At 46.7% G+C, this 23,484-nt stretch overlaps 1 protein-coding gene across 1 annotated transcript in view; it reads right to left on the bottom strand.

Moving 5' to 3' along the window:
* Positions 1-13,037: 13,037 nt before the first annotated feature.
* Positions 13,038-23,484, bottom strand: part of LOC117870321 (butyrophilin-like protein 1) — a 71,767-nt gene continuing 61,320 nt past the window's right edge. Inside the window, exons 15-17 of the mRNA XM_034757423.1 lie at positions 15,321-15,614; positions 13,675-13,719; positions 13,038-13,147 (exon numbers count right to left, since the gene is read on the bottom strand). Of these exons, the coding sequence (XP_034613314.1) occupies positions 13,038-13,147; positions 13,675-13,719; positions 15,321-15,614 (449 nt within the window). The remainder of the gene's footprint in view (positions 13,148-13,674; positions 13,720-15,320; positions 15,615-23,484) is intronic.

A 23,484-nucleotide genomic window follows, 5' to 3' on the forward strand; every position in this document is an offset into this window, starting at 1 on the left:
GGGGGAGGTATAAAACACTAAAAGGCCAAAGAAATGCCTGGCCCTGACTGTAGCACAACCTTACTCCTCACCCCTCCCATGGGGTACAAAAGAGGTGGGATGAAGACCCCAGACACATGACCCCCCGAAATGGAACATGACTATAAGTTGTAAGGGGTGGGGCTCTGACTGTGCATTTCAGGTATAATTATGCCTGCTGCAAAGGGGGAGCAGGACATTGGGAAACCAGACTCTGCAGCATCAGAGCTGGAAAGGGGGGTACAGGTAAAGGCTCTGTGGCATCAGAGCTGGAAAGGGACACTGGGAAACAAGGCTCTGTGGTGTCAGAGTTATGGGACACATGCTTGCTGGAAACTAACCCCAATAAGAACATAAGTACATAATCACATTGCCTGCGTTTCGGATTTCTGGTCTTCTGCTTTCTGTCTGCGTGACAAGAACCAGGGGAGAGGGTGAAGGGTGCCCTCTAACACCATTTATTTCCATGAATTTAATTATTCTTTCCTTCACAATTTATTCTAAAGCCTAGCATACTAACTGGGGCAGACGGGCAGGTCTGTAATTGCCTGGATCACTTTTTTCTCCCTTTCTTAAATATAAGTATGACATTAGTTATTATCCAGTCATATGGTACTACCCCCAAATAGATTTTTTTTAAACTCCTTGCTATTGGACTGGCAATCTCATTTGCCAGTTCTTTCAGTATTCTGTGATGGAAATTATCTGGTGACCCTGTTTGAGAACATTACGCTCTTTAAGCTTTTCTTCCTCCTCAGATGTATTAATTTCTATTTGTATTCATGCATTTCCATCAGCCATACTGCCTCCATGTTCATGTTCCATGTTGGCATCCCTATTGAAAGCTGAGGCAAAGATTTTGGTCCATGTCTAGGTTATTTTTAATCTCCTCCCCATCCACACTGCAGAGCAACCCAACCTCATCCTTCCTTATTTTCTTTTTATTTATATAACTAAAAAGTTCTTATGATTAATTTTAATTTCCTTAGCAAGAGCTAATTCAGCTTCACTTTTAGCAATTCTCACTTTATTCCTACATTTTCTAATATCCAAGATATAGCTTTCTTTGCTAATCCATTCCTTTTTCCATTCCTTATAGGCTTTCTGCTTACTGTGGATACACTTTTTGAGGTGGCTATTTACTGACCTGGGTCTGGAGGTTTTTGCTACATGACTTATGCCCTTGCATGGCATGCAAATTTCAAATACTTTTTGTATAGTTGATTTAAAGAAATTCTAAGCCTCCCCCACATTTAAATCCTTGAACTCTTCAGTCCAGCTGACTTCTTTAACTAATTCTCTTAATTTCCCAAACTCTATTCTTTTGAAATTAAAAAACCATAGATGATGACCTGGTTTGGATTATCCTTCCATTTAATTTAAATTGATCAATTTGTGATCGCTTGATCCAAGGCTATTTCCTAGGGCCAGTTCTTCTATGATGTCTTGACTACTTACCAACACCAAGTCTAAAATTGCATCAGCTCTTGTCGGTTCAGTGACAATTTGATGAAGAAATCTGTCATCTATTGCACACAGGAATAACTGTATCCTATCAGTATTAGTAGCATTTATTCTCCAGTCTGTACCTGGGAAGTAAAAAACTCCCATTATGATATAATAATATTAACGTGATCTCTATCCATATCTGAAACTGACCCTGGCGGTCTCTAGCAGACTCCAAACACTATCCCAATAGAACAGTTTTTACAATCCTCCTCCAAAGTGATTTTGAACCAAAGAAATCCCGTTTTTTTCTTGCCACTTCTTATTTCTTTACAGTTTACCACTTCATTGATGTTCAATGCTACCCCACCAGCTCTATTTTTATTCCCATCTTTCCTAGACATCACTTACCCTTTAATACCTGCATTCCAGCCATGAGTGCTATTCCACCACATTTCTGTAACCCCTATAATATTCAGTTTGATCTCCTACACCAGTAATTCTACTTCCTCCACTTGGCTGCCCAGATTTCTTGCATTCATGAACAAACATTTCAGTTGATTCAGTTGATTCTCTCAGCCCTCTCCCACTTTTCTAGCCAGATTAGTACAGTTCTGTCCCTAAGTTCAGTTAGGTTCACTCCCTCTGGGGTCACCTGGCATTGGCCACTGTTGGTAGGATACTGAGCTGGATGGACCTTTGGTCTGACCCAGTACGGCCATTCTCATGTTATGTTCTTAAGTGTAACTCCTATCTGGCTACTACTCCAATCACGGCTTGTACATGGCTGTGAATCCCAAATGCAGATAGGTGGCTAAGTCCCTTTGAGGAGTGGAGCTTAGCCATGCTCCTCTCCTCTGCCTTTCCTGGTGTCAAACTCATAGAGCTCCCTGATGAATTTGCTGGCTTCTGTCTGCCTCAAGAATGACTCTCTTGCTCACCCTTGCAAAGTAGATGCATGGACCCCTCTGTTACCTTTACAAGGCATTATTGTTCAGATTAGGCTTCTAGAGGGGAATCTTGTTTTGAAGTCTCTAATCTACAAAACCTGTTCCTTGGGTAAGGGCAGCCTAACTGTCCCTCACTCAAAGAAGTTTTTTTATTTGTTCTTAGGATTTCCTTACTTCTGTTGGCCACTCTAATTTCTTCCCTGTGATATGTTTCTGTGATTTCTGTGATGCTCTCAGTCTGCGTTTTTCCTCTATGCTGCTTAAAAAGAACAATCAGAATTACAGGTAATTTTTCCTAATGAATCACTGCAGGTTTGCCACATGTTCATACCATACAGCTCTGTTTTACACCATTTCAGTTGCAATTCTCTCTTGTCATCTGTCATACAGTTCCCAACAGATTGCTTACAGTTCCCAGTAAGCAATCTGAGAGATTATGAATGGCTAGTTTTGCACTGTGTGTCCAAGGAGAACTCTCTGAACTATTTCACTCTGAACCATTGTAATGCCATACACACTACAACTTAAATGCTTATTATTAAAATAGTATTTAGCTTTCCTTAAAGCAAAGCAAATCTAGATGGTATTTGATGCGCAGAAACCATGTGGAGCATATAGCTGGATGTGATGTGTGATAAGAGTGCACTGGGGCACCATATAGTTATTAACATGATACATTTTTCCAGTGTGTACAAGGGCAAATAGTCCTGCACATCCATGTTAATGATATTGTGTTAATTCCAGAGTCTGTTAGATAGAAGCCAAATTAAAGGAGTGGGAAAAATCATGGAGCAGGTCCTCAAGGAATCCATTTTTTGACGAACTTGGAGGAGAGGAAGGTGATCAGGAAAAGTCAGAATAGATTCACCAAGGGCAAGTCATGCTTGACCAATCTGATTGCCTTCTATGATGAGATAACTGGCTCTGTGAATATGGGGTGGACATGATATACACAAGACTTTAGCAAAGCTTTTGATATGGTCTCCCGCAGAATTCTTGCCAGCAAGTTAAAAAAGTATGGATTGGATGAATGAACTATAAGATGGATAGAAAACTGGCTAGATCACTGGGCTCAATGGGTAGTGATCAACAGCTCAATGTCTAGCTGGCAGCCGGTCTCAAGCGGAGTGCCCCAGGGGTCGGTCCTGGGGCCAGTTTTGTTCAACATCTTCATTAATTATCTGGATGATGGGATGGATTGCACCCTTAGCAAGTTTGTGGATGACATTAAGGTGGGTAGAGAGGTAGATATGCTGGAGGGTAGGGATAGGATCCAGAATGACCTAGACAAATTGCAGGATTGGGCTAAAAGAAATCTGATGAGATTCAACAAGGACAAGTGCAGAGTTCTGCACTTAGGATGGAAGAATCCCATGCACTACTACAGGCTGGGGATCGACAGCCTGAGTGGCAATTCTGCAGAAAAGGCCTGGGGATTACAGTGGACGAGAAGCTGGATATGAGTCAAGAGTGTGCCCTTGTTGCCAAGAAGGCTAACAGCATATTGGGCTGCATTAGCAGCAGCATTGCCAGCAGATCGAGGGAAGTGATTATTCCTCTTTATTCAGCACTGGTGAGGCCACATGTGGAGTATTGTGTCCAGTTTTGGACCCCCACTACAAAAGGGATGTAGACAAATTGAAGAGAGTCCAGTGGAGGGAAATGAAAATGATTAGGGGTCCTGGGCACATGACTTGTGAGGAGAGGCTGAGGGAATTGGGGTTATTTAGTCTGCAGAAGAGAAGAGTGAGGGGGGATTTGATAGCAGCCTTCAACTACCTCAAGGGGGGTTACAAAGAGGATGGAGGTAGGCTGTTCTCAGTGGTGCCAAAAGACAGAACAAGGAGAAATGGTCTCAAGTTGCAGGGAGGGAGGGAGGTCTAGGTTGGATACTAGGAAAAACTATTTTACTAGGAGGGTGGTGAAGCACTGGAATGGGTTACCTAAGGAGGTGGCGGAATCTCCATCCTTAGAGGTTTTTAAGGCCTGGCTGGGAAGATTTAGCTGGGGCTTGGTCCTGCTTTGAGCAGGGGGTTGGACTAGATGACCTCCTGGTGTCTCTTCCTACCCTAATCTTCTATGATTCTATGAATAGAGAAAAATCCGTTAACTGTTGGTATAATTTACCAAGGGTCATGGTGGATTATCCCTCTTTGGCTACTTTTAAATCAAGAGTGGATGTTTTGTTCTAAAAGGTCTGTTCTGCTCTGGTTCCATAGCAAGGACTGAGTTGAGTTTTGTACCTAAAGCAAGGATTCAGCTACTTTGTTACTAATCAGTTTGATTTAATCTGGCACTGCAAACACTACTGTGAAACTGTAGACATGTATGTGTATTCCATAGCAACATCACTACAGGATGGAGTTAAGGTTTTTGGTTGTCTTAACTGTGCATTTTCATCCCTTATGATGTTTGGATTTCTCTTAAATTAAACCTCAACTCTTTATTTCTTGGGTTTGCATTGCTTGTTTTGGGGATTATGGCATTCCTGTAATGTGTTAAACCACTGATATGTCTACTTTTATTCTTAACGCCAATTCAGCATAGTTTTTTGGGTGCTGGGAGAAGGGGAAATACTGCTTATACTCAAGCAGAATAATACTCTTGAAGTGATATCTTACTGGTTTACCCTATCCTCTCCTTAATATGTTTATTGCCCATTGAATAGTAAGCAAAATGTGAAGTGAAATGCCTGATGTCTAGATCATTTCATAGGAAGAGGATGAATTAGCAAGGAATATTCTGATAAATTTTGAGTAAGATTAGTATTATATAAGGTCAGATTTCTATACTGAAAATGTTTATGTATAATCAGATTACATTCAATAATGAAGTAGAAATTAAGAAATACAGACAATTGATAAGGCAAACTAGAAGTATAAGTGAACATCTCTGTGCAGCAGGATTGAGGACAATAAGTGGGAATTTTAAAAAAATATTAGGAACAAAAGCAATCCTAGCAACTGGTAAAATTGTCATCATGATACAGACCCAAAATGAGTATTTAATATACTGTTTGCAAAGAAGTTGCATGACATATTCATATCATACATTAACAGTAAATTCCTTTCTATTCCAACAGTAACTAAGGTGGATGTTAAACAGTTTACGGTATTGTTAAATATTTTAAAATCAGCAGGTCTGGATAACATCCACCCAAGAATTTTAAAAGAGAAGGCCAAGGAGCTCTGTGGGCATTGATGTTCATTTTTAAATAAATCTTCAAATTCTGGGGAAGTTCCAGAGGACTAGAAGAAAAGTTAATATCATGCCAATATCTTAAAAGGCTAAATTGATAATTATAAGCCCTCTTTGCCTGACATCAATTCCAGGGGAAACGATGGAAAAAAATGTTATGAGATTCAATTAACAAAGAATTAATGTTAATTGAAATGGAATAAATGGAAATCAATACCAATAAACATGGTTTCTTAAGAACTAGGTTTTATCAAATTAGAAAGATACTGTTTTTTGATGATATTACAAATTAGGGCGATAAAGATAACAGTGTTGATATACTGTACTTAGACACCTGCAAGGCTGGTGACTTATGTTAATATGATTTTTTTTTTTAAACAACACTTCCCAAAATTAATGTGGCACATATTGAATTGATTAAAACCTGGCTAATTGACAGATCCCAAAACATATTTGTAAATGAGGAATGATCATAAACTGGTTTGCTGAACAGTCTCCAAGGGATTGATTCCCAACCTAACACAGGTCAATACCTTTTTCCAATTATCTGGGAGAAAATTCAGAATCATTGATGATGAAGTTTAACAAAGTTTAACAAAGTTTGGTATGATAGTAAATACAAATAAGGAAAGGGCACTTATATAAAGAGTGATATAGATTGCTTGAAAAACTGGGTGTATTGAAATAACAAGGCTGCACATCTAGGATCAAAGTGCGGCGACCGTATTGACAGTATGAGGCAATGTAGCCTCAAAAGCAGTGATTCTTATTATTTAATGATTTAGCATGTGTCCTGCAGTCGTACCTAGAAGCCTCCATCATGGACAAGGCCCCTATTGTGCTAAGTGCTGTACAAACCCAGAACAAAATGACTGTCCCTGACCCAAACATCTTACAGTCTAAGTCTAAGAGAGGAGGTAACAAGGGAATACGGACATGCAGACATGAGACAAAAGGAAACAATGAGACAAAATTGGTCAGCATAATAAACAGTGGCCTCACTCTCAGCACGAGCTGCTTAAATGTTGGCAAGTGTTTTGTAGCCATTGCAAAAGAGTTTTAAGCAGGGTTTTGAAGGAGGATACTGCAGATGTTTACAGGGAGCTTTCCCCAAGGGTAAGGAGCAGTTTGGGAGAAAGTACCAAGGTGCTTAATTGAAATTTTCAGAAGAGCACAAGGATTTCTGGCATCATGAGCTGACTGGAGGTGAGAGTCAACATCTATATAGTGAATACGGATTAATAGACTGTGTGGGGAAAGGCCATGAATTCAAATAGCTTCTGTATGATGCTATGGTGAGCCAGTGGAGGGATGGAAAAGGAGGGACTATATAGCCAAAGAAACAAGTTATGAAAACAATCATTACAGCAGCACTCTGAATGGATATGAGCACAGCAAGATGGGATTTGTTGGGGTTGGGGAGAAGGATGTTGCAGTAGTCAAGATACAAGATGATGATGGCCTGGACAAGAATATTAGCTGTGTGGACACAGAGGAAAGACTATTTCATATAAATTTTCTGAAAAAAGAAGCAGAAAGATTTATATGCAGCCTGGATATGGGGATCTAAGGAGAGGGACAGGTGGAAGATGATGCCCAGATTATGGGCCAGAATTATGGGCAGGATGGTTGTTTTGTCCACAGTGAGGGAGAAAGGATGGAGTGAAAAGGGATTGTGGGGACAGACTAAAAGCTCTGTTTTGGCCCTGTTGAGTTTAATCGGACATATGGACATAAAAAATGAAAAATCAGAGAGAGGTACTATTTCAATTTTGGCAGGAGACAGTTCTGGAGTAGAGAAGTAGATCTGTGAGTTATTAGAATAAGGGTAATAGTATAATTTGTGTTTGTGCATTAGATTTGTGTTTGTGCTGGCTCCCCTGACTATGGTGAGGTTGCGAGCATGGGCTCTGGTGCTGACTGCTCCGCCAGTTCCCATCCTTGGGCTGGTTCTGGCTTGTCCCAGGAACTGGATTTACAACTGCTGCCATAGACTCTGGTCTGGAATCTCATTCCACCACCTCTGGCTGGGTTCCTTTAGGATACTCAGGAATGGAGTTAGGTGTAGAGGTCTGTTTAGCCTGGCTGCGGGTGACCACCCCCACCCATTTTGTTAGCCTCACAGGGTTGGCTAAGACAAGTCTTCTCCCAGCAGCATGGGAATGGGATAATCATCATAGACTGCAAAAGTCCATATTCCTGACCAGCCCTTAAAGGCTTGCACCATCACTTGGGCCTCTGTGTCGATGAATTTGGGGTCCACCAGAGACTGGTGGATAGCTGACACCTGTGTACCAGCGTCTCTCCATGCAGTAATATTCCTTCCGCCCACACTCACAGTTTCCCTTCGCTCTGGGGATATTTGTGAGACATCTGGGCCTGAAGGCTCTCCGTAGGACTCTGAGATGATGAGTTGCAGTTGGCTGGTACTTTTGGGGCAGTTGGCCTTTAAGTGCCCCAGATCATTACATTTAAAGCATCGCCCAGCTGACTGTGGGCTGGGGCGAGGTGGGTGGTTGGAGAGAACTGTTCCATTTGTATTAAGCGAGACAGATGTTCCAGAGATTTAACATTTGCTCCTGATATCCAGGCATCCCAATTTTTTACAAAGTGGCAGGCATGCCGGGAAAATGTAATTTCTGGTTTCCACAGCAGGGCTCTGAATCGCTGACAGGCATGCTCGGGTGTTTGCCCCATCCTAATTCTGGCCTTTTTAAAAAAAATGTTCATGTTCGTTCATGTGTTCTTTAGGCATTTCAGCTGCCACCTCTGCTAAGGGTCCACTGAATTGTGGCCTCAGCTCCACCATATACTGGTCTGCAGCGGTGCTGTACCCAAGGCAGGCCCTTTCAATTTTTTTTAAGAAGGCCTCTGTATCATTGCCTACCTTGTATGTGGGGAATTTCTTGGAATGGGGAGCAGTACCTGGAGAAGGACTGTTAGGGTTTGTCAGGGTTCCCCTCCACACTCTGAACTCTGGGGTACAGATGTGGGGACCCACATTAAAGACCCCCTGAGCTGATATTCTACCAGCTTAGGTTAAAAACTTCTCTAAGACACAAATTCCTTTCCTTATTCTTGGACGGTATTGCTGCCACCACCAAGATTTACACAAAATTTCAGGAAAGGGGCACTTGGAGTCCCTATTCCCCCAAGCCCCTTCACCCCCTTTCCTGGGGAGGCATGAGAATAATACACCAGCCAATTTGGTTAGAAATGTGAGCACAGACCCAATCTTTTGTTTTAGGACATTGAAAATCAATCAGGTTCTTAAAAGAAGAATTTTATCTAAAGAAAAAGTGAAAGAATTACACCTGCAAAATCAGGATGGACGGTAACTTTACAAGGTAAATAAAAAGATTTAAAACACAAAGGATTTCCCTCTGGCTCAACTTCACAGTTACAGAACAGGAATGAAACTACCTCTTTAGCATAGGAAAAATTCACAAGCTAAAACAAAAAATAACCTAGTGCATTTCTTTGCCTCACTTACAATTTCTGTAATTCTTAGATGGATTATTCCAGGTATGTTTTCAGGAGATGTTGTCCCTACTTGGCTTTTCTCTCCATCTAGAGAGGGAACAAACAAAGACAGCACAAACAACTCACCCCTCCCCATCCAGATTTGAAAGTATCTTCTTTCCTTGTTGGTCCTTTTGGTCATGTGCCAACCAGCTTATTTGAGCTTCTTAACCCCTTACAGGTAAAGATTCAGTACAGCTGCCCAGGAGGGATTTTATGCTACCCTTATCTGTATGTTTATGACACGGTTACTGGTGGATTCAGCTTAGCCTTTTCTAGCTCTAAGTGTTTGGCTTCCACCTCCAAATGCTTCTCCTCTGCTTCCAAGTGCTTTGCCTCCACTTCTGCCTCCAAGTGCTTCATCTCTAGGAAGGAATTCCTGTCTTTCACAGTTAGAACACCAGGTTCCAAAGAGGATGGAGCTAGGCTGTTCTCAGTGATGGCTGGGATTTGGGAGGGGACTGCAGGCTGCAGCCGAGGGGTTTGGAGTGTGAGAGGGGACTCAGGGCTTGGGAAGGGTGTTGGGCATCCCTCCATTTTGGCACCTGGATCTCGGGTTGGGGAGGGCTGACCCTTCCCTTCTGGGATGTTCCCAGACCCCCCCCCCCAATCCCTTCCCTGCATTTCCATCATGGAGCTGGATGTCTGGGCTTGAGCTGAGTCTGTCCTCCCCATGGCATGCTGCTTTGGGAAGCCTTTTTTCTAGGGTTTCGGTGCCTGACCTCAACCTCATGCACAGGCTGCCCTACTCTAGCCTAGTTATTTCATTGCCATGAAGCTAGAAAAAAAATAAACTGCTTATTGGACTCCCTGGCTTTGCAGGTTGAACCTTTTGTGTACCTTTCCCCCCCTCAGGCAGAAAAGAAAAGAAAAGAACCGAACCTTCCTGGCTTTCAAGCAGCCAAAAGGAAAAATGGGTCCTTTTAAAATCCTGCCAAAATGATCCCACTGCTCTGCCACCATGTCATGGCTGATTCCCCACTCTGGCACTTCGAGTGCAGAAGATGGGGACCTGCAAGGGTTCTAAAAAGAACAATACTGGCCACTCTAGGCTGGTATTAAACTTCCAAAGTCACAGCTTCTCTCTGACCTTGGATGGGTAGATACTGCCACCTCCCAAGTGAACACCACCCCCCATCCTTTTGAGAACCCAGGAAGAAACACTTAGGAATTCCTTCCTGTGTGGTACACTCAAGCCCTTTCACCCCCCTTCCCGGGAAGAGCTGAGAAAAAAAACAAAGGCAATCAGCTGTTGCCACCAGCTTATTAAACATATGCACAAACCTCCTAGGGACACAAAAATCCAATCCTGTTCTTAAAAAAGGTAAATTTTATTAAACTCAAAAAGAAAGGAAATACGTTTGGAACTTTGGCTTTTTGCTAGATCTTAAAGGAAACAGTTATAAAAATTAAGCATCAAGATAGCTCTCTTGAGGTTCAGCTTAGGTTACAAGCAAAACAAAAGCATCTGGGGTTAGTACAGAGGAGTCCACAAGCCAATAAGAAATAACCCTAATCACGACTTTCTAGACATTCTAATTTACTTACATATCTGAGACTTCAGATAAGTAGATTCAAGGTATGAATTGATGATCTATAATCAAACCAGGCTTAAAGCTGCTTACAGCATTGCTGCTCTGTCTCTCCACTCACTCCCGGAGAACACCATCCCACAGCCAAGGGAAGTTTTTTCCCAATTTTAAAAATTTCTAGCCCTCCCAATGGCTCTTTTGGTCAGGTGCCCACTCCTCTTCCTTTACCTGGGGATTTTGTTAACCCTTTACAGGCAAAGCAAGCAGAGAACAGCTACTAATAGGAATTTTATAGCTAACTGGCTGGCTGGGTGTCCATAAAAAGGAGCTACCACCCCCTTCATTTATCACAGGCACCATTGACAGATCTGCAAGGACTTTAAGCCTTGCACAAAGAAGGATTGGGAGGCCAGGCTCAAGTTCCTGCTCATGGAGGTGGCACGGAGACCTGCATCTGAGCCAGGCTGGTCAGACTTGGCACCAAGTGCCTCGGCGTCGGTAAGGAGTGCTGCTACGTACCGGAGTCCCAGCATCAATCACCATCCCCAGTGCCTAGAAACAGGCATAAGAAACAGCAGGCCAAAAGGGGGTCATCCCTGGCACTGAAGATAGCCAGGCATGGGGTTCAGAGTAGAGTGCGTTCTGAGCCAAAGCACTCCTCTGCCTCAGTACTGCAAAAGTCAGCACCTTTCACTCTGGCATCTGGCAGGCACCAACATCTCTGGAACCAGAAGAGCCACAAACTAAGTTTTACGCAAACTAGATAGGATTTTAATTAGCAATTTTGCACCCTGACTGATGATTCTTGTATTCTTCTTCACAGTATTCTTGCCAGCAAGTTAAAAAATTATGGACTGGATGAATGGACTAAAAGGTGGATAGAAAGCTGGCTAGATCACTGGGCTCAATGGATAGATATCAATGGCTCCATGTCTATCTGGCAGCCAGTGTCAAGTGGAGTGCCCCAGGGGTCGGTCCTGGGGCCACTTTTGTTCAACATCTTCATTAATGATCTGGATGATGGGATGGATTGCACCCTTAGCAAGTTTGCAGATGACATTAAGCTAGGGGGAGAGGAAGATATGTTGGAGGGTAGGGATAAGGTCCAGAGTGACCTAGACAAATTGGAGGATTGGGGCAAAAGAAATCTGATGTGGTTCAACAAGGACAAGTGCAGAGTCCTGCACTTAGGACGGAAGAATCCCATGTACTGCTACAGGCTGGGGACCGACTGGCTGAGCGGCATTTCTGCAGAAAAGGACCTGGGGATTACAGTGGATGAGAAGATGGATATGAGTCAACAGTGTTCCTTTGTTGCCAAGAAGGCTAACGTCATATTGGGCTGTATTAGCAGGAGCATTGCCAGCAGATCGAGGGAAGTGATTATTCCCCCTTATTCGGCACTAGTGAGGCTACATCTGGAGTATTGCATCCAGTTTTGGGTCCCACACTACAAGAAGGATGTGGATAAATTGGAGAGAGTCCAGCGGAGGGCAACGAAAGTGATTAGGGGGTTGGGGCACATGATTTATGAGGAGAGGCTGAGGGAACTGGGCTTATTTAGTCTGCAGAAGAGAACAGTGAGGGGGGATTTGATAGCAGCCTTCAGCTACCTGAAGGCAGGTTCCAAAGAGGATGGAGCTAGGCTGTTCTCAGTGATGGCTGGGATTTGGGAGAGGACTGCAGGCTGCAGCCGAGGGGTTTGGAGTGTGAGAGGGGACTCAGGGCTTGGAAAGGGTCTAGGGGTGAAGAACTGGGGTGCAGGGTATGGGCTCAGGGAGGGAGTTTGGGTGCAGGAGGGGTTTTTTGTTTCAGATGGAGTACGGGCTCTTGGGTGTGGGTGCAGGCTCTGGGTTAGGGCTGGGGATGATGGGCTCAGAGTGCAAGAGGGGGTTCAGGGCTGGGGAAGGGAGTTGGGGTACAGGAGGGATGCGGGGTGTGAGCTCCAGGTGGTGCTGACCTCAGGCAGCTCCTGCGAAGCGGTGACATGTCCCTCGCTCCTAGGCTCTGCACGCTGCCCCCATCCCCAGGTACCGCCCCCACAGCTCCCATTGGCCGTGGTTCCTGGCCAATGGGAGCTGCAGAGCCGGCGCGTGGAGTAGGGCCTATGGGTGGGGGTAGCGCGAGGGATCCCCTGACCTTCACTTTCACTTAGGAGCTGGACATGCTGGCTGCTTCCTGGGAGCCGTATGGAGCCAGCCAGCCCTGCCATGCCACCAAAAGGACTTTTAATAGTCTGGACAGCAGTGCTGACCAGAGCTGACAGGGTCCCTTTTTGACCGGGTATTCCGGTCGAAAACCGGACGCCTGGCAATCCTACTTCCTTCCATGACACTGTTACTTCCCTCATGAGACTCTTCCAGCCCGCAGGCTAGGGCAGTTCCCATTTCTCCAGAAAGAAGGTGATGATGGGCACAGACACCAGGAGGAGCAGGACCAGGGTGCAGCGAGTGGCCCAGATGGCGAGGGACATGACCGGCCCTGCAAATGGAAAGGGACATGGTGACAGCCATCTGCAAAGCAGCGTGTGAGACTGCAGTGCCAGCACTAGACACAGAGCAGCTGCTGTGTAATGAGGAACCCATATCAGCTCCCGGAGGTCTAGATCTAAGGCGGGGATCATGCTGCAGGTAGGCACATTCCCTGGCGCAGCTGCCGCCGACCCACCACCCAACACTTGTGCCACAGTGGCCCTGCCCCTTCCCCGAGGCCCCCACAGCCTGCTGCCTGCCAGTAAGTCCTCCATGCCACCATGACCCCCCGCTGTTCACCACGTCCCTCCTCCTCTTGGGAGGGAGAGTGAGCAGGGATGGCAAGTCAGCGGCGGTAGGGTCTGGCGGGGGAGTGAGGTGGCTCGACCAGGCGTTGGGGCCGGCCCAGTGCTGGGGGGCTGGTGGCTCAGTGGCGGTGTGGGGGGCAGTGGCTTAGGCCAATGCTGGAGCTGGCCTGGCTGGGGGCACAGAGCCGGGCTCTGACAATCAGGGTATGACAGAGCAATAGCCCGTTACCTGTGTGAGTCAGCTCCTCCCCTCCTCCGCTGCTGTTCGTGCTGCCTGTGGGACAAGGGCAAAGAGAATCACACCGTGTGGGAGAGACGCCTGCAGCCTCTGCAGGAACGCACTTCCCAGTGGGTGTAAATCAGCATCACTCTGCAGGAGTCACTGGGGCCAGATCCCCAGCGGGTGTAAATCAGCATCTCTCCACTGGAGTCCACAGGGCTCTTGACAGATTACAGCAGCCGAGGAGCCGGTCCCTGGACTCTCTCTCCCTTGCTCCGAGTGTCACACTGAGTTTCCCCACTGCAGACTCAGCGAGGACGTCACTGTCCATTTAACAAACCATCGTTTCATTGATCCCTGACACCTGTCACTGAGGTCGAAGCTCCGCAGGGGTGAAAATGCTCCAGGAAGCCCTGAGCCAGGATTTCCCTGCCCCCCCAGTCAGATGCTCTTGTCCGTGGAGCCCCCTCGGGGATCTGAATGTGCGGGAGACCCCTGCACCCTTCAGACAGCCCGGGGCTCGCCTGGTGGGCAGAGCGGGTTGTGTGATAGGCTGTGTGCACGGGCAACATTCCCCAGCTGCCCTGTGCCTGGGGCAGCACCAGGCCTAGGCCCTGCTCACGCCCAGTGCTGAGGGTTTCAGGGAAGTTAAGTGCTGCCTGGCCCTGGGGCTGGCCCCTCTGCACAGGCCGGTTTCACTGCAGAGAGCTGGGTCTCCCCCTGGTGTAAGTGCTGCAAGCAGAGTAGTTTCCCCAGGGGTGAGTTTGCTCCAAAGTCTCTATGCAGCGAGGGGAGAGCTGGGTCTGACTTCTCTCCACTGCTGCTCACCTGGCCTGTGCAATGGGGACAAGGAGAATCTGGGCCCATCTGTGCCTCCAGGTGACACTCAGTGTGTGAGAAATGCAGCTGCAATGGCTGCACCCAGCTCCCTACACCAGACAAATGGGCCATGACTGTTCCCTGAATGAAACCTCCCCAAATGGTAGCCTCACTGAGTGGCTCCATCAGATCTGCTAAGTGTTACATGTTCCTTTCATTGAGCAGCTCTGTCCTCCTGTGTAGAACTTGTGGGTGTGGGCATGCATTCCCCACATGGTGTCCTGGAGCCTGGGGGTGGCCCTCAGCTACAAGCCAGGAGACCCCGTGCTCTAGCCCCAGCTCTTCCACTGAGTCTACTTCTCTGTGCACTTCACAGCCAAGCTACTAGCCAAGTGCTCATACCCCTAAAGTATTGGTGACACCTGTCATTTTCCCTTGCTACATATAACGAAGGGTTGCACAAGGTCACTTGAGGCAGAGCTGGGAACAGAGGGGACGGTTCTAACACAGCAAATACCAGATTCAGCCACTTTGTCTCGCTGCCTTTAAGAGGGAATGTGCCAGAGTTATGTGCTTGACTATGCTGCGTCTAACACTCCCAGAGCCTTGAAATGACCCCAGAAATCCTGGGAACCAACAACCTACTCCTGTCTCACTAACACTCATGTGATTGAGCGACAAAGCAAATATTATATCTGCCAGTAGGGGCTGGTGGACACAGAGGATAAAAAACTATTTCTTCTGCCCAGTACCCTGTCACTGAGCTATCTACATCTGGATTCTCTCTCTGCCATTGCATGGACAATTATACTCGCTCTGAAATTCACTCCCCTTACCAGTGATGCTGAGGTGCTGAGCAGGGCTGAGCTGGGATCTGTTCACCTGGTTGTCACTGTCCTTGATCTCATACCCGCAGGAGTAACTCCCAGAGCTCCCCCTGGACACCACATGGTCATAGTTGTAGGTGAGCTTCTCCACTGAGCCCGTCTGAGACAAAATCTCCTCCCCATCCTTACAGAAGATGACACGGGTGGCCAGGGCCCGTGAGAACACGGAGCACTGGAGCCGCACGGAGGCCCCCGGGTGCGTGGACGTCTGGCTCAGATAGAGGGTGGGGGCACGGAGAGCACCTGGGAAGGGGAATGGGTCAGAGCTGTCAGTGTGGCCATAAGTGGGGCCTGTTTCAGGGGGAGCCCAGGGAGCAGTTTGCCAAAGGAGGTTGGTTACTGTGGAAGCAGCTCACAGCTACTAAGGGCACAACTACCCTGCAATCAAAACCAGCTGACTACGTCTTATGGGGCTCAGGCTACAGGACTATTTACACAGCACAGGCCAGCCATGGGCCTCTCATTGCAGAGTAGACGTACTCCCCCAGCTGAAGGGCTGTGGGGTCTGCGCAACGTCTCTGGAGCAGGCTCTTATTTCAGCACAGCTGGGTAATGGGGGGATAATGTCAGATCTGAGACTGTCAGCTCTTCGGGGGCAGGGACCAGAGCCTCACATGGGGGGGTGCAGCACGTGGCATGATGGGGCCCTGATCCCTGAGAGGGGCATCTGGGGTCCCAGTAATAATAGTAATTAATAATAATCTGTTGCTGGACTTTTTATTAGTATATTCCTCTCTGGTGTTATTAGATAGATAGATAGATGAATTTTTCTGGGGACAGACTGCAGACGGACTCACCAGGAGCTGAGCAGATCTCCTGGCTGCTGGGACTCAGCGCTGGGAACAGAAAGGTGCCGTGTGGTTAGTGCTGGAGATAAAATCTCCCCCTTTTCTGATGTCCCTCTTGAGGGACAAAAAAATTGTCTTTAGTAGTGTACAAGGATTTGCCGGGGCTTGACCCTCTCCGGGGCGGCAGGGAGCCACACTGCCTCACTACAAGTAGATATGAAAAAAAAAATCCTGATTCGTGTTTTGGTGAAGAAGCAAACCAGGCAGGACGTTAGATCTGGGGCAGGGCAGATTCCTCACACACACAGACCTTGGCTGAGCTGGGACCTCCTTTCCCTTCAGCAATCTAGAGGGCCAGATCCTCAGCTGGCGTAAACTGGCATTGATTCCAATGGAGCTACGCTGATTTACACCAGGTGGGGATCTGGCCCAGCTCTCATACTCAGCGTTTCTACTGGTTCTCCTTTCCCTCCCACTAAAGAGGATTTGCCGACAGTCTGGGCCAGGTGCTGTTCTTCGTTCTGTTTCCTCCCAACCTGCTATGACTTAGCACTGGGGTCCTGCATACTCACCGCTAAGCAAGAGGCACAGAGACAGGATCATCGGGGCAGTGGGGGGAACCGATCAGGATGGAAACAGCCCAGTGGTGTCTGCTGCTCCCCAGGGCTGGATGTTTCAGCCAGCCCCTTTCTCTGCTTCCAGCCCCCTGGGGTTTGCAGGGCTCAGGCAGCAGAGACATCACAGCCTCTCTCTGACCGGCTCTGTCCCCTCATTGGGTCTGATATTTGTCACATCTACCCGTTTCCTGTTCCGCACCACCTCCTTTTCCCCGCCCCGGCCACAGCCTCTCTATTTTGGGCTGCAAAATTGAGAACCAAAGGGGCCTGGTTTGCTTGTTTGAGTCTAAACATATCACTGAGGAAACACCCCCCGTCCCATCTCACTGCCTGAGGACCGAGACAGTTTCCTGGCTAAAGGCACAGCTGGGCCAGGATGAAATGTCACTGGGTGATTGAGGGACCTGGATGTTGGATGAGACTGAACCTTTTGCCTCCAACTTGGTATCACGTCCCTGCTGAGAAGGACCCAGCTCCCCCAAGAGAAATTCACTCTCTGGGCTTAAGGAGGACATAAATGGGGTCTGGGCCTCAAGTGGGACCCACTGCACATGGGTGAATTCTCCCTCTCCCCCCCGAATAGCTACCACGGGACTGTGCTGGCTCCCAACTTGCTTAACGGCCTTTGCCTCATCCTCGAAACTCAGATCCAGTCACTTCTACCCATCCTGCGCTGACTGCCCCCTCTCCCCATTCTGGGCTCCTGAGGAGTCTGTTGTCCCTGCTGATAGATGGGAACAAGGTCCCTTCCTGGTCCCTTCTGCATCCCTGCTCATTTTGCTGTCCCTGCTGAGAGACAGGTACCAGGGTACTGCCAGATGGTGAAGAACACAAGGCAGTGGATATAAAGCATCCAGAAGTGACCTCTGAGCAGGTGGGGAGCTGGAATCAGTGTGACTAAGCAATTGGGGAAACCAGGAGAAAAGGCCAAAGAAATATTTGGGAAAGAAAGAAAATCTTTGAATAGATGTTAGCACCTCTGTGGGAAGCCAAACAGCCGAGGTCCTCAAGGGAAATCTTTCAGGAGCACAAGGCAGAACCCTTTAGCAGAGCAACTTTGCAGAGTAATTGATGCAGAAGTGGATTGACCTGGGATGGTGGCTGGTCACATTTCACCCCTGGGATGGAGTCAGTTCTGCAGAGCAGCTGGACAGGGGACGTTCGGGTGGAGCTCAGATGCATGGAGGATGGTCAGCAGAGCTCAGATCCTATGGGGCTGGTCCTAGGAGCACACTGTGAGAATACCTGTCATAAGCAGAGCCCAGAGGACAGCAGGGTGGAAAAGGGTAAATATTTTTTGCAGTTTTCTTAAATCATTGTTTCAAAACCTTCTGTAAAAAACATTTCCCCCCCCCCCCCTTTTTCCCCCCTCTCGTGGTGGCAAAATGATAAAAATGGAGGGAGGGGAAATCCCCAAACCCGAAAACTTTTAAAAATCTCTTAAAAATGGGGGGTTTAAAATGAAAATGTTCATCTTTTTTTCTTTTAATTTTCCAATTTTGTTTTTATAAACCCCCCCCCCCCAAAAAAAAAAAAAAGATTTAATGTTTTCTTTGAAAAATTGGAAACTTTGGAAATAATGAAAATATTTGACGAAAACTCTCACTTTGAAAACTATGTGCTTTTTAGAGCTCTAGCCCAGACTGATCCCCTGGCACCTGCTTGTAGCTCAGACAATGCTGCCCAGAAAGGGGCTGATCCAAAGCCCATTGGTGTCAATGGAAAGACTCCACACACTTCACTTGCCTTGGGATCAGGCCCCTGTGTCACAGTTCTGTTGTGACAGCGAAATGGCTCCGCAGCTTTCACTTGGAGTGACTCCAACCCAGACCCGCCGAGAAACAGGAACAGGGAAAGTCTCCGCCATGAGAGGGTGCAGTGCTTAATTTGTAATAAAAGAGGTGCTGGGGCTCAAGCAATTTGTTTACATTCATAACTGATGCAGCAAGCTCAGAGGTGCCGAGGTTATGAACTGCCAAACCTAGAGGTGCTGGGGCTCAGCCCTGGCACAAATTAAGCACTGGGAGAGTGAAGGGAAGATTAATGAGAGGATCATGCACAGTGCAAAATGGGATGTGAAGAAGAGGAACTCACCCCACCCCCCTCAGCCAGTGCTACAAACGCAGCTGATACATGAATCAAGAGCACCTGCAGAGTGAGTTCCTCCTGCTGCACAGACCCTGCAGCTGCCTCACTGTACAGACCCTGAAAGGAGCAGAGAGATGGCTCCACACAGGGAAGAAATGATCAGGGTGTCACTGTGCCTCAGTGGGTCACAACTGAGAATACCAGATTCAGGACAAACTGCTGAAAATAGAGCAGACACACCCCAAAACTGGTGATTATTCCTCCGTCAGGTATATCAAACCAGCAACAAAAGTAAACTTCTGTCTCACCACACTGGCTAGCAAGAAGTCAGAAATGCAACCTCCTTAGGTATTCCAGTCCTTGTTTCAACACCCAGACACCAGACTTAAAGATGAGTAGTTATTTAAAACCAATTTCATCAACCAACAGTTCTTCTGATCCCAGGACCAGCCACATACCCAGGTCAATATATAACTCAGATCTTACCCAATAATCACGCTGTTGCCAATCCTTTAGTATCTAGTATCTAAAGGATTATTTATAAAAGAAAGAGATAAGAATTAAAACTGGTTAAAAGAACCAAATACTTACAATAATTGCAAAGTTCTTGGATCAGGCTTGAAGCAGTGTTGGAATAAACTGCTGGCTTGTTAAGTCTCTGGTTGCTTCCAAATGATAGGAAGGTCCTCAGTCCCTTGGTTAGAATGCTCCCATTAGTACAAGTCCAGAGATCAGAGCAGGAAAGAGTCAACATGGAGATGTTTCAAGGGCCTTTTATAGCTTCTGCCATGTGGAGGGAAACTCATTGTTCCAGGCAAAACCTTCAGCACAGTTTGTGGAAAAGAACAGGCACCCAAGATGGAGTTCAGTACCACATGGTCTAGTCACATGCCCTTGCATGCTTTGATGAGTCATAGCAGCCATTACCAATAGTCTGGCTTTATCAGGAAAGTCCCTCAGGTGTGTATAAGATTCTTTCATGGCCCATTGTGTACGTAATATTCCCTTCACAATGTGCTGGCTAGACTGGATGTAAATACCTTGTGGGTGTTACCCAGGAGCAAACACATTTGAAGTACAGGTATACAGCCAATATTCATAATTTCAGATACAAAAAATGATTCATGCATACCATAGGATAATCCCATTTGGCAAACCATAACTTTTCCATTGACACCTGACATAACATACTTTGTACAAGAGTTATTGTGATTGTATAACAGTGGTAGCAACAATGATCTACATGGTCATATTTTAATCATATGTCACACAGGGCTCCTCTCTATGTTAGTGCTTTAAGAGAGACTTGAAGGAGTCCGCTGCACAGAGCTGGCAATAGACACAGAGATCTATACATGTCTATGTTTGGGGATAAAGGTATAGAGTGATAGACAGAGGATGTATATGAGGAGTGAGAGATACGATATTACATTTTATGCATGGTTAAGCATAAACACTAAAATTTTCAATAGCACTTAGTGATTTTGGGGGCCCCATTTAAGATACTCTAAAGGGGCAGATTTCCAGCAGGTGAGAGCTCAGTGCAGTCTGTCTCTCACCCCTTAATGTGTCACAAGTTGGGCTCCCAAAATCACTGGCCATTTTGGAAGATTTGTCCATAAGTGTGTGTGCCAATTGTGCATGTGCCAAATCTGAGACCAGCTGTAGGTGTGCGAGGGGCTGCGTCCCCGTGGCGCATTCTAGCCTTGACCCTCAGGTGAGACTGCAATCAAGGGAGATCAGTGCCAGTTGTGATGGGGATTTTGTGATAAAGCTCCTCTGGCACAACCACACTGTGCGGACACTGAGCGGCCAGGCCAGTTCTCAGCTGTCCTAGCATTCCCTGTGGGGTGAACATTGATTATTTCCTGCTGAGGCAATAGAGGCAACTGTATGAAAGCTGTGGGCACCCTGACATGTTCCCAAAGCAGATGGACTAGACCCAGCACCTGCCCCCCATGAACCACACAACTCCTGCCACTATAGTACTTCACAGGAAGTTATCTGATATCAGCTAAGGAGTGAATTGATACTGCTCCAGTTATACCAGTGTAAGACCCTGTGCACTCCCGGGTTCTGGTATAAGAGCCTTTTTCTGGTTTATCTTATGTCATTTTAGACGCAATATAAACTATAAGGCATAAATTTTCAACAGTGAGGATAATTAACCATGGGGGAAATTATCAAGATCTGTGGTGGATTCTCCATCACTGGCAATTTTTAAATCAATTCTGGATGTTTTTCTCAAAGAGAAGCTCTTGTTCAAACAGGAATTATTTGGGGGCAGTTCTCTGGCCTGTGTTATACAGGAGGTCAGACTAGAAGATCACAGTGGTCCCTTCTGGCCTTAGAATCTATGACTAAATCTGACAAAGGCTCTGATTCCACAATAAGAGTGTCCCCGAGGGAATTACACTATCAATGGTTTAAAATTATACTGTCTATGAAGAAGCCCTGGGATAAAATGCTCTTTCTATCAATGCTCTCTCTCCTTCTGCATTCCCTGTCACTGAAGTATTTGATCCCCACATATTAATGGGGTTTATCTGCACAGATTCCTGAGAGGTAGAGAAGACATCCTTATTTCACAGATGGGAAAACTGAGGCATACAGACTCAGTGACTGATCCCAGGGCACACAGGAGTCCACACTTAATGCAGTGATTGAACTCAGGGCCCGTCTTCCCCTTAGCCCTTGCCCTTGCCTTCCCAAAAGCCTGGCTGACAATGAGCAACCTGGTACCTGCCTGGCAGGCCAATGAGCCTGGGCTATTTTGTCCAAAAAGGGGAAGTGCCTAGAGATGGGAAAACATCAGAGACACAAGCTGGGAAATCTGCCGCAGGGGATTTAATCAATGTCACGGACAGTCCCACCCCCTATTACTTCTGGGATCACATCCTGCCTCTCTTCCCCTGGCCCAAACCCCATGCAGGCAGGGCAGAATTAGATCCATCTCCCCAGTCCTGCAGAGCATATTGATGGAGCCAGATGCTGCGGGACTAGAGAGTGACCAGCTGCTGCTCAGCGACTCTCTGTGCACAGAATCCAGCTGCTCTGTGCAGTCGCACAAGGAGGGACCAGCAGGATGAGCCGTCAACACCCTGAGCATCTGCAGAGTCTCCTGTGCAGACGCCTCTTCCCCTGCCCAGCAGTGAGCTCTCTCTAGGCCTCACCCCGAGCTAGCAGCCCAGCAGGGTGAGGGTGTATCACACGCTGTGATGTGGGATTGAAGAACCCGCTCTCACAATGTTATTTTTGTCCTCACACATTAACCTACCTCATTCTCTCTCTCTCCATTTATTCTGTTCTCATGAGGTTTCCAGGGCAGTTTATTTTCAGAGTCGTACATTTAAAGGCCAGAAGGGACCAATGGGACCATCTAGTCAGAGCATCTGCACAGTCCAGGCCAGAGAGCCTCCCGCAGGGATCGCTGCATTGAGCTGCTAACTTCTGGCTGAACTAGAGCCTGTCTTGCAGAAAGAGACGTCCCCAATCATTTCGGTTTAAAGACCCTAAACTGGATCACATTTCTAAACACTAAGGTGGCTGTGGGTGATCAGTGAAAGAGGGGACCAGGGGGAGGGGAGATGCTGGACTGGGGCAGAGCAACTGGAGATGGGCCCTGAGGTTTAGCTCCAGCTGTGGATCCTAATCTGACCTTCCCCAGAGTTTTGTTGTGTGGACTCAGGGTTCTGGTTTGGGCCTATGATAGAGACAGTTCAAGGCCACACAGTTAGGATTTAAATTCCCCACAAAGTCTGGGTGTGGGGATTCTCAATCTGAGACCAGAAACACAACAGGTACCAGATATGATGATTCAGAGCCTGATTGAGGAGGGGATGATGTTCGATCTGGGGTGGCTGAGACACCTAATGGTGAATGGGCAAGAGGGATGAGGTGGAGTTGTTGGTCTTGGCAGAGATTTCAGGAAGCTCAGTGGAGCATCAAGATATGGTGTGTACCCAAAGCCTGACACTGACAGACTGAGCAGATCGGTAAGGCCACAGACATCCCCAGAATAGACGTCGTCAAAGGATGCTGGGAGGGTTAACACTCTAGTCAGGCGTATAACCCATAGCAGGTTGTCAGAGCAGGGATGTATAGGGCTGTATGATACTCAACTATACAGCACTGTACACACCAATGGCACTGAGGAAACAACACATTCATAGTGATGACTGCACAAGGGCTTGCTGGCAAATTTACACCAACACCTTGTTTTGATAGAAAACCAATTTTTGAGAAATTTATTTTTTTATTTCTCTTATTTATTTATTTGTGGCAGTCTCTGTTTTCCTTGAACATTTTTCATTTTTCATTGGAAAACCAAAAGCTCCAAAATATTTCAGATTTTGGAAGTTTTCAGCTGAAAATTTTCAGTTTTCAGTTGTGAAAACTGATATTTCCCCCCAAGTTTTCAGATTTTCAGTTAATTGATGAAAAGTTAAAGTTTTATTGCTGGAAATTTCAATGGAAATTCATCTAAATTTTCCATGAGGAAAAAAAATTCCATTTTCTGCCCTTGTACCATCTTTAATCCTCACTGTTCACAGGTGGACTCTGCCAGTGCTCTGTTCTGCCCTGTGCCCACATGACTCCCCTGTGATCTCCTAGAGGTTA

This window comes from Trachemys scripta, unplaced genomic scaffold (genome assembly GCF_013100865.1).
Source record: "Trachemys scripta elegans isolate TJP31775 unplaced genomic scaffold, CAS_Tse_1.0 scaffold_26, whole genome shotgun sequence".
In the NCBI taxonomy this organism is placed as follows: domain Eukaryota; kingdom Metazoa; phylum Chordata; order Testudines; family Emydidae; genus Trachemys; species Trachemys scripta.